The 18,421-nt window shown below is 45.0% G+C and overlaps 1 protein-coding gene across 1 annotated transcript in view; it reads left to right on the top strand.

The window, feature by feature from the left end:
- SETDB2 (SET domain bifurcated histone lysine methyltransferase 2) overlaps positions 1-18,421 on the top strand; it is a 228,918-nt gene that overhangs the window by 50,124 nt on the left and 160,373 nt on the right. The window contains exons 13-15 of the mRNA XM_056560069.1: positions 4,099-4,210; positions 11,633-11,851; positions 14,547-14,651. Coding sequence (XP_056416044.1) covers positions 4,099-4,210; positions 11,633-11,851; positions 14,547-14,651 — 436 coding nt within the window. The remainder of the gene's footprint in view (positions 1-4,098; positions 4,211-11,632; positions 11,852-14,546; positions 14,652-18,421) is intronic.

Here is an 18,421-nt window from a genome sequence, read left to right as displayed (position 1 = left end):
ATCAGAAGTTCTTGAAGAAAGCACGGCAGATGCTGTATCATGGCGGTAAGGCTTCCACCCTGGATGTACGGGTAGGACGGTTGTCCCGAAGTGCGGTGGTCCAGGTGCGTCCCGGTCGTGAGGCCCTCTGAGGCAGGGCCGGGGATGGGTCAGACTGTGTGGGAACGTCCATTAACCCGATAACGACCATGGACGTCTATACTCGTCCAATGGCCGTTACCGGGGTATGACGCGGGCTCCCGACTAGAGCCCGCATCATACTGGCCGGCCCCTAGCTGATTCCTGTAGCTGGGGGCCGGTGTTAATAGCCGACATGCGGTCGCCGTGGCCGGCTATTAACCCTTTAGATCGCCACTGTCAAAGTTGACAGTGGCATCTAAAGGTGCCTGTATTCAGTCCCTGGTGGTCCAGTGGGGTGTATCGCCAGTGGGGTGTATCGCCCCCCTTTTCCCAATTCCATATTAAAAATATGTAACCATAATAAAAATAAACATATGTGGTATCGCCACCTGCGTAAATGTCCGAACTATAAAAATATATCATTCATTAAACCGCACGGTCAATGGCGTACACGCAAAAAAATTCCAAGTCCAAAATAGCGTATTTTTGGTCACTTTTCATACCATAAAAAATGAATAAAAAGCGATCAAAAGGTCCGATCAAAATAAAAAATGGTACCGATTAAAACTTCAGATCACGGCACAAAAAAATTTGCCCTCAAACCACCCTGTACGCGGAAAAATAAAAAATTTATAGGGGTCAGAAAAGGACAATTTTAAATGTATACATTTTCCTGCATGTAGTTATGATTTTATCCAGAAGTACGACGAAATCAAACCTATATAAGTAGGATATCATTTTAATCGTATGGACCTACAGAATGAAGATAGTGTCATTTTTACCGAAAAATGTACAGCGGAGAAACAGAAGCCCCCAAAATTTACAAAATGGTGTTTTTTCTTCAATTTTGTCGCACAATGATTTTTTTTTCCGTTTCGCCATAAATTTTTGTGTAAAATGACTGATGTCATTACAAAGTAGAATTGGTGGCGCAAAAAATAAGCCCTCATATGGATTTTTAGGTGTAAAATTGAAAGGGCTATGATTTTTAAAAGGTAAGGAGGAAAAAATGAAAGTGTAAAAACAGAAAAATGCTTGGTCCTTAAGGGGTTAATCGGGAACATTAATGAAAATGTGAAACCCCAGCGGTATTTAATTTGCACCCACGTACCTCCGGATAGTGTAATTTCAAAATGACGTCCCTCGGGAGATCAGGGTTCCGGGGTGCAGCCAGGGCCCGGTGAATGCGGTCAAACTGCAGCAGCTCCGGTTCAAGTTGAGGTGCCAACTCGTTGAAAAGGTCGGTGACCGTTTTAGCAAAGTCGGTCACGTCAACGATTCCGGTAGGCCCCGGACTCACATGTTCGCCCTGCGAGACCGATTTTCCAGGTCCTCCAACTTCAATTCTAAAGAGCTTTTCTGCACAGCGTGGTCATCAATGTCTCGCCTATTCTTGTCAGCCACGTCGGCCAGTTCGTCAATCTTAGCTTCATTATCGGAGAGGCGTTGAGCAAGTTCTTGGATTTGTGAGGTAAAGTCCGAGACTGCTTTAGCCAAGGCGGTATGAAAGACAGTGTTGATATTACGGAAGATCGCTGCCGGCGAGAGTTCTGCGGAGTCCTGCGTGTCGTCTCTATTGGAGAGGCCTGCAGGCGAGGCGGAGTGGGATGCCACCATCTTGTATCTGGTCCCCGTCCGGAAAAAAACATGGGATTGATTGCGAAAGAGCCTGTGATGCCCGGTTCGAGCCTCGTTTGTGGGATCGGGGCATTCTAAGGAGCAGGCCAGTAGGTTTGTAGCGCTGGTGGAGCCGGCAATGGCGCTATAGAGGGCTAAATAGATACGGGTGGTGCGGAGCTCACAGCAGACGCGTCTTCCTCAGTAAGCCGTGCGCATGCGCCCCCGAAAACTTTTTTTTTAAATCAACTGGTGCCAGAAAGTTAAACAGATTTGTAAATTACTTCTATTAAGAAATCTTTACCCTTTAAGTACTTTTTAGCAGCTGTATGCTACAGAGGAAATTCTATACTTTTTTAAATTTCTTTTTTGCCTTGTCCACAGTGCTCTCTGCTGACAACTGCTGCCCATATCAGGAACTGTCCAGAGCAGGAGAAAATCCCCATTCCAAACTTATGCTGCTCTGGACAGTTCCTGTCACGGGCAGCAGGTATCAGCAGAGAGCACTGTGGACAAGACTAAAAAAAATCAAAAAAGTATAGAATTTCTTCTGTAGCATACAGCTGCAAAAAAGTTCTGGAAGGGTAAAGATTTTTTAATAGAAGTCCTTTACAAATCTGTTTAACTTTCTGGCACAAGTTGATTTTAAAAAAAAAGTTTTCCACCGGAGAACCCCTTTAAACTAGCAGTTCAGTTTTATTGCAAAATAGACAGCTATTGTCAACTTTAATGGAGATTGCTGCATTGCATACAGAGATTTCCTCCCCTTTTTAACTAGTGGTTTCTTATAAGCAACAGGACCTTATCAATTTACCATAAATGTTATTTATCAGAATTCCGCTTTAATAGATTGGAAGACTTGGGAACTGAATTTAATATACCACAATGTACTGAGATGAGTAGACAGCTTGCGATTAAGCTAATAAAGCTTTTCCAGTGTACACAGACTTGTAAACTAAACATTTATTTATGTTATTAAAGGGGTATTCCAGGAATTTGTTTTCTATTTGACTGTGCTGCAGGGGCTGTAAAGTTAGAGTAGTTCATAATATAGTGTCTGTACCTGTGTGTGATGGTGGTTTCGCAATTCTTTTGTGATTTTCGCCCCAATATTTATTTTAAAAAGCATACAAAATTACTCAGGTCTCAATGTAAAAGATCAGTGTGTGCAGTGTTATAGGTCCCTATGGGACCTATAACATTGCAAGAACAAAGTGAAAAAAAAAGTGAATAAAGATCATTTAACCTCTTCCCTAATAAAAGTTTGAATCACCCCCCTTTTCCCATTTAAAGAAAAGTGTAAATAAAAATAAACCTATGTGGTATTGCCGCGTGCGTAAATGTCCGAATTATAAAATTATATTGGTAATTAAACCGCACGGTCAATGGCGTATGCGCAAAAAAAATTGTCCAAAATAGTGTATTTTTGGTCACTTTTAATATCATGAAAAAATGAATAAAAAGTGACCAAAAAGTCCTCATCAATACAAAAATTGTACTGCTAAAAACTTCAGATCACGGCGCAAAAAATGAGCCCTCATACCGCCCCGTATGCGGAAAAATAAAAAGTTATAGGGGTCAGAAGATTACCATTTTAAAGGCATACATTTCGTTATGATTTTTTCCAGAAGTACGACAAAATCAAACATATATAAGTAGAGTACCATTTTAATTGTATGGACCTACAGAATGAAGAGAAGGTGTCATTTTTACGCAAAAATATTCTGCATAGAAACAGAAGCCTCCCAAAATTACAAAATGGTGTTTTTTGGCGCACAATGATTTTTTTTTCCGTTTTGTCGTAGATTTTTGGGTAAAATAACTGATGTCATTATAAGGTAGAATTGGTGGCGCAAAAAATAAGCCATCATATGGATTTTTAGATACAAAATTGAGAGTTATGATTTTTTAAAGGTAAGGAGGAAAATATTAAAGTGCAAAAATGGAAAAAACCCTGGTCTTTAAGGGGTTAAAGGGGTAGTTCAGTGCTGAAAAACGTATTCCCTATCCTAAGGATCCGACCACTGGGGCCCCCCGCAATCTCCTGTATGGGGCCCTGGCTCGCTGGCTAGATAGCGGGTGTCGACCCCCACACGAAGCGGGGGCTGACACGCCCCCTCAATACAACTCTATGGCAGAGTCGGAGATTGCCGAAGGCGGTGGTCAACACGCCCCCTTCATGCGGGCTGCCGGGGCCCCATACAGGAGATCGCCGGGGGGCCCTAGATCTGAAACTGAGGATAGGGGATACGTTTTTTAGCACTGGATATCTCCTTAAATGTTTCTAGAAATCTATATAATCACAATTTGTAATACCTTTCATGTCTCTTATTTGTACTGTTTTCTTTTTTTTTTTTTTAGCTTCATAAAAGCTGGGACCGAGTTGACTTGGGATTACAATTATGATGTTGGAAGTATTCCAGAAAAAGAAATCGCTTGTTTATGTGGACATAAACTATGCAAAAATGTTATAGTATAGTGTATGTATGTATGTATGTATATAAATATAGAATATAATATCTGAAAATGAGAATCGGAAATCCATTGTAATTACATAAGCTCAGTGTCAAGGACAGTATGAACTAAGCTTTCATTTTTTATTTGGCGTATCACAGAAAAAAACGCCTATATATGTTACTTACTAGGTCATACATATTCTTTACATGTCTTTTTTATGTGTCTAGCTTCTGTATTTGGCTCACAAATCCCTCTGTTCTGCTGCTCACTGTTCTGCTGTTCTGTTGTGCTGGGTCTCTTCAACTTATCACTCTCTGTTTTAATGCTGCAGTCTGATAGGACAGGGGAGAGCACAGAGGAGTGCTAGTCCCGCCCTCACTTACTGGACTCTCTCCAACCCTGTGCTTCAGCCGGACAGGATTATATTCTGGCATATGCAATTATTTTTTAAGGCTGTACATTCTGTTTTATATACATTTTTCTAATATATAATTTCTTTCATAAAATTAAATTTTTTTATATACTAAGGTTGACATTTTACATGCCTATACTATGCAAATTATGTTGTCATCAAGAGGATATATTAGTAGGCAGGGGTGTTGGACAATGAAGGTCACTGACACCCCTGCTATCTAGTTATACCATAGTACACTTGGGAAGGGTGAACAAACACACTGCTGGCAGTGGCTGATCTCCATCAAGAGCAAAGGATTGGGCATTTTATAATTTTAACATGTCTGACTCTTCTTATTCCGAATATTTGCTGTTAGGGAATAGTGGAGACACCCGCTTGTAACAATAGTTTGCTGGTACTGCCAGAATCGGTGGTTTTGGCTGGCATTCGTTTAAAATGTAGCCAGTATAAGGTTAATATGCCAGTCTGCCATGTGGACTTAGAATCCGAACCGCATCATGGTTTGGCGTTGCCACATAATTTTGAACTGTTTACTTTTGTATATGATGATTTTGTTATTTTAAAAATCACCAATTACCAACAAAAATGTTGCTGTGGTCTGAAAGCCTTAAAGTAGCTTGTTCCTTTAAAGGGCTTGTCTGGAAAATAAATTTTTGCCTTAAAAATGGGACTGCCATTTAAAAAAATAATAATAATAATTATAGTAAATTGATATGTCGTAGAGCCATATCAAAAGTTTACATTAGCTCGGATCTGATTGTTCCGACTCCAAACTGATCATGAGAATGAGCCGGGAAAAGTACGCACATTCTCTCCAGTCTCGTGTGTCATGTGACTTGAACAGGCTTATAATAGTGTGCTTGTCGTTAGCAAAAATGTTTTATATAATGTAGATAAAACCATTATATGTATATTTGTAATATACGTCGGTTAAAATTTTTTTATATATTTTTGAGTGAAAAAATGCTGTCTTGTCCCTGCAGCTTGTGTGTCTCTGTGAGAACACCAAATACAGGAAGTGTGGGCGGACAAGCAGGGCGATCATCCTGCTGTGTGAGCCGTGAGTGTGTCACAGAGCCTCAGTGTGCAGAGCCCCCCATGTCCTCAGTGTTCAGAGCCCCCATGTCCTCAGTGTTCAGAGCCCCTCTTGTCCTCAGTGCACAGAGCCCTGCTTGTCCTCAGTGCGCAGAGCCCTGCTTGTCCTCAGTGTGCAGAGCCCTGCTTGTTCTCAGTGTTCAGAGCCCCTCATGTCCTCAGTGTTCAAAGCCCCCCATGTCCTCAGTGTGCAGAGCCCCGCTTGTCCTCAGTGTGCAGAGCCCCGCTTGTCCTCAGTGTGCAGAGCCCCGCTTGTCCTCAGTGTGCAGAGCCCCGCTTGTCCTCAGTGTGCAGAGCCCCACTTGCCCTCAGTGTACAGAGCCCTGCTTGTCCTCAGTGTAGAGCCTTGCATGTCCTCAGTGCGCAGAACTCCACATGTCCTCAATGCGCAGAGCCCCGCATGTCCTCAATGCGCAGAGCCCCGCATGTCCTCAATGCGCAGAGCCCCGCATGTCCTCAGTGCGCAGAGCCCCGCATGTCCTCAGTGTGCAGAGCCCCGCATGTCCTCAGTGCGCAGAGCCCCGCATGTCCTCAGTACGCAGAGCCCCGCATGTCCTCAGTGCGCAGAGCCCCGCATGTCCTCAGTGCGCAGAGCCCCGCATGTCCTCAGTGCGCAGAGCCCCGCATGTCCTCAGTGTGCAGAGCCCCGCATGTCCTCGGTGCGCAGAGCCCCGCATGTCCTCGGTGCGCAGAACCTCGCATGTCCTCGGTGCGCAGAACTCCGCATGTCCTCGGTGCGCTGAGCCCCGCTTGTCCTCGGTGCGCAGAACCCCGCTTGTCCTCAGTGCGCAGAGCCCCGCTTGTCCTCAGTGCGCAGAGCCCCGCTTGTCCTCAGTGCGCAGAGCCCCGCTTGTCCTCAGTGCGCAGAGCCCCGCTTGTCCTCAGTGCGCAGAGCCCCGCTTGTCCTCAGTGCGCAGAGCCCCGCTTGTCCTCAGTGTGCAGAGCCCTGCTTGTCCACTTTTTTGTGCCTTTTTCAAAAAGGTGCACATGGTAAATATCTTCCACTGCAACTTCAATAGTGAATCTCTGCATTTCACAGTCAGTTTTGCAAAAAGTGTCTATGCTGAAATTGCACAATTTTTTTTCACAAAAACTAACTGCTCAAAAATTGTGCGCCAAATTACAGCCAACAAAAATGTCAGGAAGGCAATGATAAATCTCCCCCTTAGTGGTTTTTAATCTGTTTTATGGCATTTGCATTTTAATACATTAAGTGAGTCCATGTGCATTTATATGTGAACCGAATAAAGATCAACAAATTGAGTGTGTAGTTGTTTTTTGCTTGGTGCTTTTGTTGTTGCTTTTTACAGCTCAGACTGGTACTCTGCTTATAGGTGGTGCCCACTCTTCTCTTGGTAGTTGGTCACATCCAAAGTATAGGGGATAAGATGTCAGATCGCGGGGGTTTCACCGTTGGGGACCCCCACGATCTCCCTGCTGCAACTGTGTACGTTTAGAGTGTCAGGTGCTGCGCCGGAGGCTTGTGACGTCACAGCCACGCCCTGCTTAGGACTTCACGACCACGTCCACTCAATGCAAGTCTATGGGAGGGGGCCCCGTATTGCCAGTCATCCGGCACTGAGCGAAGTTCGCTCCGTTCACCGGATGTCTGGAGTGCCGCAGCCAAGATCGCGGGGGGGATAAGATGTCTAGGGGCGCGCTGTGCACACCTCTGCATTCTGTCTATGAGACGTCGCATTCCTGTGCAGTCCTAGCGCTGGGATGTTGTTATGCCAGCGCTATCAGTCTGCAGAACGTCCACACTGAGATTTTTTCTGCAGACATAGGCTTAGGCTATAACATGCTGGCACTAGGACCACACAGGAATGCGCCGTCTCGTAGACTGCAATGCATTGCGTGCGGAGTTTGCAGAAAGAATGACCACATCCATTCTTTCTGTGGACACCAGAATCAGAATTTCCGCACCAGAAGCATCTGGTGCAAAAATAATGAGGTGTGCACAGCGCCGAAGAATCCCCTCGAATTTAACCAGACTCTGCTGCTGCGGAATCTCCATGCAGAATTCCACATGGAAATTCCGACTTGTGAACATGGACCTTCACAAGAACAATTCTAGTGCAGGGCTTAACAAAATAATGTTTGCTTTGTTTGTGGTTTAATAAACTATTGTAAAACAGCAGCATAGACTGAACGAAGTCCTTACTGTAGGCTACATTCAGCCATGAAGCAGGGGGTCCTCTTACACATGGGAGCCAACACTGCAAGAATCACTAGGATTAATTAAATCACTGGGATTTCAGGCTTGGACATAGAGTAGGATGATATGCCTCCAGATACTTTTTAGCAGCAATACACTTTTTAAAGATCTATAAGGACAGGGTCACAGGGAGCTCATCTGCAGCATATTTTATGCTACGGATGTGCCGACGGCAATCAGAGGCCTGCGCAGTCATAGTAGCGGATTTCCCACCGGGTTCATTAAAAAAAAAAAATTCATTGTAACAAAATACGTCTGTAAAATATTGTAAAAATTGCATCCATATTTTTAACATTAATGTGCTATTGTAAACCTGACCTGTTTTGTCGGGTTGTGCGCCAGAATTTGTGTCTGTGCCAAAAAATCAAAACCCAACCAACTCTCCATTTTAACCCGATAGGGGTTGCCAAAAAGGGGAAGTGACCCTGACATTTTTGAAAAACCCCAACATATTTACTAAGGTTTCCACAGAAAATGTGGTGGATTAGAGCTGAAGAAAACCAGACAGATCAGAGCAGGTGTAAAAAAAAAAAATGTAGGGAAAGTGGAAAATGTGGAAAAAAATTGTAGGGAATTAAAACCCACAAAGAAAACTACACAACACTCTTAGTAAATCAGGACCAATATGTAGAAATTCTGACCTTTTTCTGACATAAGTGAACTAAAAGGATGGATAAAACTACGTCCCCCCCGTCTTCCTCAATCCTTGCAGAAGTCCTCTTCCTGCTCCATGGTAAAACAAAGCAGAGGCCCTTACAGTGGTCCCTCAAGTTACAATATTAATTGGTTCCAGGACGACCATTGTATGTTGAAACCATCATATGTTGAGACTCGATGGAAACCTGGTAATTGGTTCTGAAGCCCCAAAATGTCATCCAAAAATAGGAAAAAGTGAGGATTAAAGAAAAATAAGTAGATAACTAATACAGATAAAGCAAATCTGCCACTGGCTGTCCAGGCATGCTGGGAGTTGTAGTTTTGCAACAGCTGGAGGCACCCTGGTTGGGAAACAATGGTTTATGTAGAGGACAGGAGCTTCTTCAGGGTCCTATACAGTACACACAGTGTCCCAAATGGAGCCGCCCTTACTTGGTGTCCAAAGGAGCAACTAACCCTGGCACAGGTAAGGAGTAGTACAGAACTTGTAGTTCCTCCCTGTACTGTAGGGGGCGCTACCAGACACCAGTCAGTGCATGCACTTCAGTAATACATGTGATTTACCAGTAAAATGGCCATTCTGATTGGTCAGTTCCTCCAGTTGTGACAGGTATCACAGATCTGGACTGTCCATAGCATTGTATGGAGAGTCTGGTTTCAAGTTACAATGGTCCAGAAAAAAACATTGTATGTTGAAACTATTGTATGTTGAGGCCATTGTAAGTTGAGAGATCACTGTATTTGTTTCACTCGTGGACATGCTGGATCCACATCGGAAATTTCAGCGTGCAAATTACTGTGTGAACAGTCGTGGAAATCCCATTAACATCAATGGTACTCTGATTGAAGGAGCAATCCATGTAGAATCTGCATCACATTCCATGCATATTCCTAATGAATTTCCTCAGTGTGAACTAGCCCTTACTACTTTGAGAGAAGGGTGGCTGTCCCTGTCATGTATAGCCAGCATACATAGGTACACACTATGGAGGAGATCAAAACCTGTCCAGAGGAAAAGTTGCTGAGTTGCCCATAGCAACCAATCAGATCACTTCTTTCATTTCCCCCCGGCCTCTTTATAAATGAATGAAGCAATCTGATTGGTTGCTATGGGCACCTGCACCACTCTTCCTCTGCACAGGTTTTGATAAATCTCCCCCTACGTCACCCGTCTATGCATTGTCCTACTTCATTATAACACTAGTTTTCTGTGTACTCACTCGCCCCGATCACAAAATAAATTTTTTTTGGGCACAATGCTTTTATTTTTTTAGACCGAAACAGAGCACTCATTAATTTTGAAGTTTTTAAATCGGAAAACGTATTTACTCCCTTTTTTCGTGCAAATTGCAAAGACCTAATTCGCACACGCTGTTCGGAAAACACCTGTAAAATGGGTTGAAAAAGAAAATGCATGAAAAAAAACCCATAAAAACCTTTCAAAAAGCAACAGAAAAAAAAAGTTGAAAATTTGAGAATCATTTTGCTTGGAAATACACATTATTTGAACCTTAAAATACAGTGACCCCCCCGACCTACGATGGCCCCGACATATGATAATTTCAACATACGATGGCCTCTCAGAGGACATCGCATGTTGAAGGCAGCATCAACATACGATGCTTTTGTATGTCGGGGCCATCGCATAAACTGCTATCCGGTAGCGCAGACTGCTTCAGCTGCCACCGGATAGCCGTTTACGGTGCCCCGTGTGGTCCGGTGACGATCACTTACCTGTCCTTGGGGCTCCGGCGCGTCCTCTTCGGGATCCTCTGCATGGCCGGCGCTCTCCATAGTCGTCATCACGTCGCTGCGCACGCCGTCCCGTCATCCAATAGGAGCGGCGTGCATAGCGACGTGATGGCGGCGACGGAGAGCGAGGATGCCGGGGAAGCAGAGGCCTTGCCGGAGCGTCGGGGATGAGGCAACAGCGATGGAAGGCGACATCCAGGGCAGCGGTGACGGTCCGGAGCGGTGGGGACAGGTTAGTACAACTTTATCTAACAGTGGTCTACAACCTGCGGACCTCCGGATGTTGCAAAACTACAACACCCAGCATGCCCGGACAGCCAACGGCTGTCCGGGCATGCTGGGTGTTGTAGTTTTGCAACATCTGGAGGTCCGCAGGTTGTAGACCACTGTCTTATACTTTACATTGCACGGATCCCTCAATATGCGATGGTTTTAGAGATGAGGGAACTTACAGTAAATTCGATTCGTCACGAACTTCTCGGCTCGGCAGTTGATGACGTATCCTGCATAAATTAGTTCAGCTTTCAGGTGCTCCGGTGGGCTGGAAAAGGTGGATACAGTCCTAGGAAAGAGTCTCCTAGGACTGTATCCACCTTTTCCAGCCCACCGGAGCACCTGAAAGCGGAACTAATTTATGCAGGAAAAGTCATCAACTGCCGAGCCGAGAAGTTCGTGACGAATCGAATTTACTGTAAGTTCGCTCATCTCTAGATGGTTTCAACAAACGATGGTCCGTTTGGAACGGATTACCATCGTATGTTGAGGGATCACTGTACAATGGGGGAGGTAATAATATAATAAAACCTCTTTGTTGCCTATAGCAACCAAGCAGCACACTGTTTATTTCAATAGAGCAGTTGGGCGCTCTCATTAAAACTCATTTTTTGAAACTGCACTCCTTATGGTGAATAAAACATCTTTCTAATGTACTTTGTTTAAAAAAAAAAAAAAAAATGACGTTTACTATGTTTTAGTTCAGGCTGTCCGGGCATGCTGGGAGTAGTAGTTTTGCAACAGCTGGAGGCCCCCTGATTGGTAAACACTGGCATATATATATATATATACACACAGGCTGTGGATTGTCTTCAGATCAGACAGGGATTACATTGCGGAATCTGAAGAAATCTGACAGGTGTGAATGGTAACCTACAGATAACGCATCCAGATGGTGAATGTGAAAAACAACAGTTCCTATGGAAACAAAATAATAAGTGTGAACAGGAATCTGCAGGGACCGAGCCGCAGATGATCGGACATGTCCCAATTCCTGCGGTTACAAATAATAATGAAACATTGTGTAGAAACTGGAGAATCGAAAGTGGAAGCAGCATCCAAGGGACGTCCCCTGCCCCGGCCCCCTCCCCGCCCGGGAGAAGACGCTGCGGCGCTGTACACAAGACTGCTCCGCCATGGCCTCCACCGGCATCTGCGCTCTCTGCAACATGTCGGACACCGACCACATCACCGGGAAACTGCAGAAAATGCCGGACAGGGACATCGTGGCGCACTACAACTGCATGGTGAGAATGACGCTGCGAGTGTGAACTGATCAGATGCGGTTCGTATGCGGATCACAGCTCCCTGCCAGGGACGCATGCGCGGACACATTACCCCCCCCCCGACCAGGGAGTCCCGCGAAATGTGTCCGCGCATGCGTATTTGTTAACGCGGCTCAGCCCAGGGAAGAATCCGGAAAGCGCTCCTGACTACCAGCCAGGACTAAGGTGGAGGGATTTATCAAAACTTGTGCAAAGGAACAGTGGAGAAGTTGCCCATAGCAACCAGAGTATTGTTTTTATTTTTAAAAAGGCCTCTGAAATCTGATTGGTTGCTATGGGCAACTGCTCCTATGTTCCTCTGCATAAGCTTTGATAAATCTCCCCCCTGGAGAATATCCTGAGCAAAGGCCAAGGTGAGAAGTAGATTACCCTCCGGTGCCATTTCAATGCCTGTGCAGCAGCTCGGCCACGGCCACTTTGAACAGTGAGCTGCGGTGGCGGCTGCTGCGCCGGAGCTATTCTCCACTGCGCTCAGTGTAACGCTATGGAGGAAATACTACCACACACTGCGCTCTTTGAATAAAATACTGCCACACACTGTACCCTCTGAATATAATACCACACACTGCGCTCTCTGAATATAATACTGCTACACACTGTGGCCTCTAAGTATAATACTACCACACACTGCGCTCTTTGAATAAAATACTGCCACACACTGTGCCCTCTGAATATAATACCACACACTGCGCTCTCTGAATATAATACTGCTACACACTGTGCCCTCTGAATATAATACTATCACACATTGTACACTATGAATATAATCCTACCACACACGGTGCCCTCTGAATATAATCCTACCACACACAGTGCCCTCTGAATATAATCCTACCACACACGGTGCCCTCTGAATATAATCCTACCACACACGGTGCCCTCTGAATATAATCCTACCACACACGGTGCCCTCTGAATATAGAACTATGAAACACCATGCCATCTGAATACAAAACTACCACACACTATGCTATCTGAATAGAATGCTACCACCCTGCTCCCACCACCATGCTTGACTATAGACAAGATACACTTGTCTTTCTTCCAGGGCTGTGGAGTCAGAGTCAGAGTCGTAGTCGGACGAAATTTTGGGTACCTGGAGTCGGAGTTGGCAAACAATGCACAGACTCCGACTAAATTTAGATTGGAATAAAAAAAAAACAAGTTTAAATGTCCCAATTCACAAAAAGTTATAATTAATGACTTCTCTACTATAAGAATAAAGATCAATGCATGCAGTGCCTCTTGTAACCGCAAAACGAACACGTTAAGTGACTGAAGAAGCATGCTTTTCATGTGCTTTACTATTTGGCACACAACGCACAATTAGGAGCGGCAATACTTATACTTTCCATAGCGTTGTGTTCTGCTGTTACAGGGAACCCATGGGTAACCTAGCCTCTCACTGATAAGGGATTAAGTAAATATGTTTTTTGCAGGACTAGAGACACTTGCATAAGTGAAGGGAATGGAGGGTCAATAGTTCAAGACTGAAGCTGTAAACCATTGGAAAAACTGCTGCCATTCAGCTAAGGCTATAAAAACTTGTAAACTCAATTGTTAGCTTAAAGGGGTACTCCGCCCCTAGACATCACGAGGGGCGGAGCCTTGATGTAGTGATGCTCCGGCCCCTGTATCGCCTGTCATTACGCACAGAGCGAACTCGCTCTGTGCAGTAATGATAGCGCGGTGCCGCATCGGCAATCCCGGGGGTCCCCAGCAGCGGGACCCCGGTGATCTGACATCTTATCCCCTATCCTTTGGAAAGGGGATCAGATGTCAGATCGCCGGGGTCCCGCTGCTGGGGATCGCCGCTGTGGCACCGCGCGCTCATTACTGCACAGAGCGAGCGAGTAATGACGGGCGATACAGGGGCCGGAGCATCGATGCATCACGGCTCTGCCCCTCATGATGTCACGGCCCGCCCCCTCAATACTTGTCTATGGGAAGGGGCGTGGGGGTCGTCACGCCCCTGCCATAGACATGCATTAAGGGGGCGGGCCGTGATGTCAGGAAGGGCGGAGTCATGACGTCACGCTGCTCCATCCCCTGTATTGCCCATCATTACGTACAGAGCGAACTCTCTCTGTGTAGTAATGAAAGCGCGGTGCCGCAGTGGCGATCCCGGGGGTCCCCAGCAGCAGGACCCCGGCGATCTGACATCTTATCCCCTATCCTTTGGATAGGGGATAAGATGTCTAGGGGCGGAGTACCCCTTTAAACTTGACTATGGGATTCTACTAGGGAAATCATGTTTTATAATAAATGCCCCTTCCTGGATCCTCCCACTGCCCTATCTTCAGCAGCAGATCAGCACACAAACTGTTCAATACAGTAGACTGTTGGCTTCCCAGACAGTAGTCCTGTGGAAATGACATGTATGTTGCCTTTCTTTCCCTCAAGGACTGTATAAAATACATTCACATATTAATACAGAGGAGTCGGGGAGTCGGAGTCGGAAGCACAGAAAACTCCGGAGTCGGAGTTGGAGTCGGAACATTTATCTACCGACTCCACAGCCCTGCTTTCTACTCCTCACCTGTATGTCGTCACCAGTCAGTGACTCTTTGCGATACTAGAAACATAAGAAAACAGTAGGATATTTTTTATTTTAACTCATTTTCTTTTCATTTCTTTTTTTTTTTTGTACCTTCAGTTGTATTCCCCAGGGGTGATATCAATAGACTCACAGGAGGACATTGAAGGATTCGACTTTCAAATTTCTACTGTGCTAAAGGAAATAAAGAGAGGAAAAAAATTGGTAAGCTTATTTACTAACACAAAATGACATCTATAAATGATTTAGAATCTACAACAGCAAAAGGAAGAAAAAAATATTAGATGTACATTTGTTTAATTCAGAAAATTGGGATCTGTATTAGGGATCGACCGATTATCAGTTTGACCGATCTTATCGGCCGATATTCACGATTTTCTAAGTTATCCATATCGGCATCTAACCTGACGATAATTCAGGCGCTTTAAATCAATGAACTGCAGCCGCTTTTGCGGGGCCAGAGACCGCCGCCCGCTTCTCTCCCCCTGCCTGTCCGGAGTCCAACCACCGCCGCTGCCCGATTGCCTCCCCCTGCCTATCCTCTGGCCAGAGACCGCCACCGCCGCTGCCCCATTGCCTCCCCCATCCCTGGTTCTATAATTACTTGTTCCCGGGGTCCGTGCTACTTCTGATTCCGGTGGCTTCCTGAGCTGTCACTGTGCGCCGGGCCACTGACGGTGACTTTGCGTTGAGGGCGTCACTCGCCATTGCACAGTGCACAGCAACAGTGCGGGACGCTGCATGAGCCAGAAGTAGCGCGGACCCCGGGAACAGCTAATTATAAAACCGGGGATGGGGGAGGCAATGGGGTAGCGGCGGTCTCTGACCAGAGGATAGGCAGGGGGAGGCAATTGGGCAGCGGCAGTGGTTGGACTCAGGACCCCAGGACAGGCAGGGGGAGAGAAGCGGGCGGCGGCAGTCTCTGGCCCTGCAAAAGCCGCTGCAGTTCATTGATTTAAAGTGCCCGCTTTAAATCATTGATCTTCAGCGGCTTCTGTGGGGCCAGAAACAGTTTATCAGGGGGGGGAGGGAAATGCACGGAATATCGGTATAAGTTATCGGCCTGAAAGTTCACATGTTATCGGTATCGGCTCTAAAAAATCAATATCGGTCGATCCCTAATCTGTATATGTCAGTGGTGGCTCAGTAGAGAGCCACAACTTGTTATAAAAGCATGCACAAAGTTTTTATCTCTGTACTTCTTCTGTTACGATTGAGCTGGTATTGGTAAAGCAGAGACGAAAGATTTGCATGTGATGCATCCAACATCAGCTAGGGTTGGGCAATTAATGGCTACAAGTGCTCTTCTGGAAAGGATTTCAGACCATGTCATAGCTTTTCATTGCCAATTTTAGCCCCAAAATATGTGTTAAAAAACATATTTAACTTAGATCCTTTTGTCTTCAATGGGAATTAGCAATGCAGTTCACATGAAGGTATTAACCCACATAGCGCTTTCACAGCGTATTTCACGCTGCGCAAATACTGCTGCTCAGCGGAAATATTCTTATTCTACATTGAGCATGCACACAAGGCTGCTGCCGGGTAGCCCTGTGTGCATGCTCAACGAAAAATAAGCAGTGTGAAATACGCTGCGTAAGCGCTATGTGAGAACATAGCCTAAGTTTCCACTTGTTTTTTTCTGGCAGTTTTTGGATATCTGCCACTGCAGTTTTTGAGCCAAAGTCAGAAGTGGATCCATAAGGGAGAAGAGGTTTAAGTCCTTCCTTTATATTTCCCATTCCTTTTTTAATACATTTCTGGCTTTGGCTCAAAAACTGCCAGAAAACAAAAACAAGTGGAAACTAAGCCTAAGGCTAGGTTCAGACTACGGAATTTCCGACAGAAATTCAGCCGTAAAATTTCCATCAGAAATTCCGCTTACTATAATGCATAGTGTAGTGAATGGTTTTCCGTTCACAAATTCACACTTCGGAATTTGTGAAGCGGAAAATCCGCTTTGAAAATCCGCTAGAAAATTTCCGCCTGAAGAATGGCGTTGCTCTTTCTTCAGGCGGAAATCCGAGCGGAACACATAGCAGTCTATAGGAGACTGCAGTGTCCGCGCGGTTCTAGCGCTAATTCAGGCGGAACTCGGAATCTCCGGCCGGAAATTTTCTGCCCGGAGATTCCGTAGTCTGAACCTAGCCTTAGTGTTGCAGGATGCCAAATAGCTCCATCAAATGGGTCTAATTCATAATTGTAATAAAGACATGGACAAGAGACTGAATACTGGACAGAGCAGAGTATGCAAGAAGAGAGAGAGCATTTAAATATGTATAAACTGTATATGACAATTTAGATTATTAATTCATTTTTTTTTTTTTTTAAGAATCATGCACTCTCTTTTTTTTTTCTCCTTATTTTGCCATGTGCCAGCTTTGCTATTTCTCTTGAGAACATATGTTTAAAGGGGTTATCCACCATAAGGTGATTTTAGTACGCACCTGGCAGACAGTAATGGACATGCTTAGGAAGGATCTGCACTTGTCTTGGGGCTAAATGGCTATGTCATGAGATTACCATAACACTGTGGCTAGCTTTTTGTGAACTTGTATTTCCTGTTTGAGTTTTTTCTTTTTTTGACTACAAATCCCACAATTCCATTTTCCTCCCTCCCACACATCAGCCACCCCACCCATTGAAACATAAATGAGCTGCATCCATTCAAAAGACCTGTGGTTTTCAATCAGGGGGCCTACAGCTGTTGCATTAGTTGCAGATTGATCTCTCTCTCCCACCAAGCGATCCCTCCACCCATTGAAGCAGACAGGCTCCCTGTCATCACCTGACTAGGGAGTCAGGTCTCGGCCGCATTGCAAGCTGGGAAAAAACTGAGATAACAGTCATTTTGTATGCTGGTAAAAATAAATATTGGGGTGAAAATCACAGAAGAATTGTGAGAAAACCGTCACACACAGGTACAGACACTATATTATGAACTACACTAACTTTACAGCCCCTGTAGCATAGTCAAATAAAAAAAATTCCTGAAATACCCCTTTAATGATATCCCTCTTTGCTCTATACAATGCATTCAGAAAGCCATTATACCCTTTCACATTTTATGTTGCGGCCTTCAAGTTTTTAAATTCAAGTTTTTCACCATCATTCTGCCTCAATAACTCTTAATGACAAAATGAAAACAGAATGTTTGTAATTTTTGTTAATTTATTGAAAAGGTAAAGCAAAAATTTTGCGGTGACATAAGTATTCAGACCCTTTACTCAGTACTTAGTTGAAGCCCATTTGACAAAGATTACAGCCTCCAGTCGTCTTGGGGATGATATACTGTACACACCTGGATTTGGGGATTTTCTGCCATTCTTCTCTGCAGATCCTCCCAACCTCTGTCAGGTTGGATGGGGACCATTGGTGGAAGCCATTCAAGGACATTCACACAGTTGTCCCTAAGCTGCTCCTGGGTTTATTTGGCTGTGTGTTTAGGGCCATTGGGAGAATGTATTAAAAACTATGTGGAGGAAGAGTGGTGCAGTTGCCTAAGGCAACCAGATTTCTCCTTTCATTTTTAAAATGGCCTCTGAAAGATGAAATAAGCTATTTGAATGGTTGCTATGGGCAACTGCATCACTTTTCCTCTATACAGGTTTTGATCAATCTCCCCCATTGTCTTGTTAGTAGGTGAACCTTCGGCGCAGTCTGAGGTCCAGATCCTTTTGGATCAGGTTTTTATTAAGAATATCTCTGTATTTTGTTTCGTTCAGCTTTCCCTCAGCCCTGACCAGTCACTCTTTCAGAGCTGCTGAAAAGCTCCTCCACAGCATAATACTGTCACCGCCGTGCGTCACTGTAGGGATGGTGCTGGGCAGATACTGAGCAGAGCCTGGTTTCCTCCAGATCTGATGCAGGGCTCAAGTCCTGCAAGAAAGTGCGGGAACTGAGTTCCTGCACTTGTTCCACAGCAGGAACACCGGTCCCATTAGCAGGAGCAGCCCTTGAGTAGAAATCTTGGG

The sequence above is a fragment of the Hyla sarda genome, chromosome 2 (genome assembly GCF_029499605.1).
Source record: "Hyla sarda isolate aHylSar1 chromosome 2, aHylSar1.hap1, whole genome shotgun sequence".
Lineage (NCBI taxonomy): Eukaryota > Metazoa > Chordata > Amphibia > Anura > Hylidae > Hyla > Hyla sarda.
Note: the sequence above shows the minus strand (reverse complement) of the source record. Positions and strands in the feature narration are given on the sequence as shown.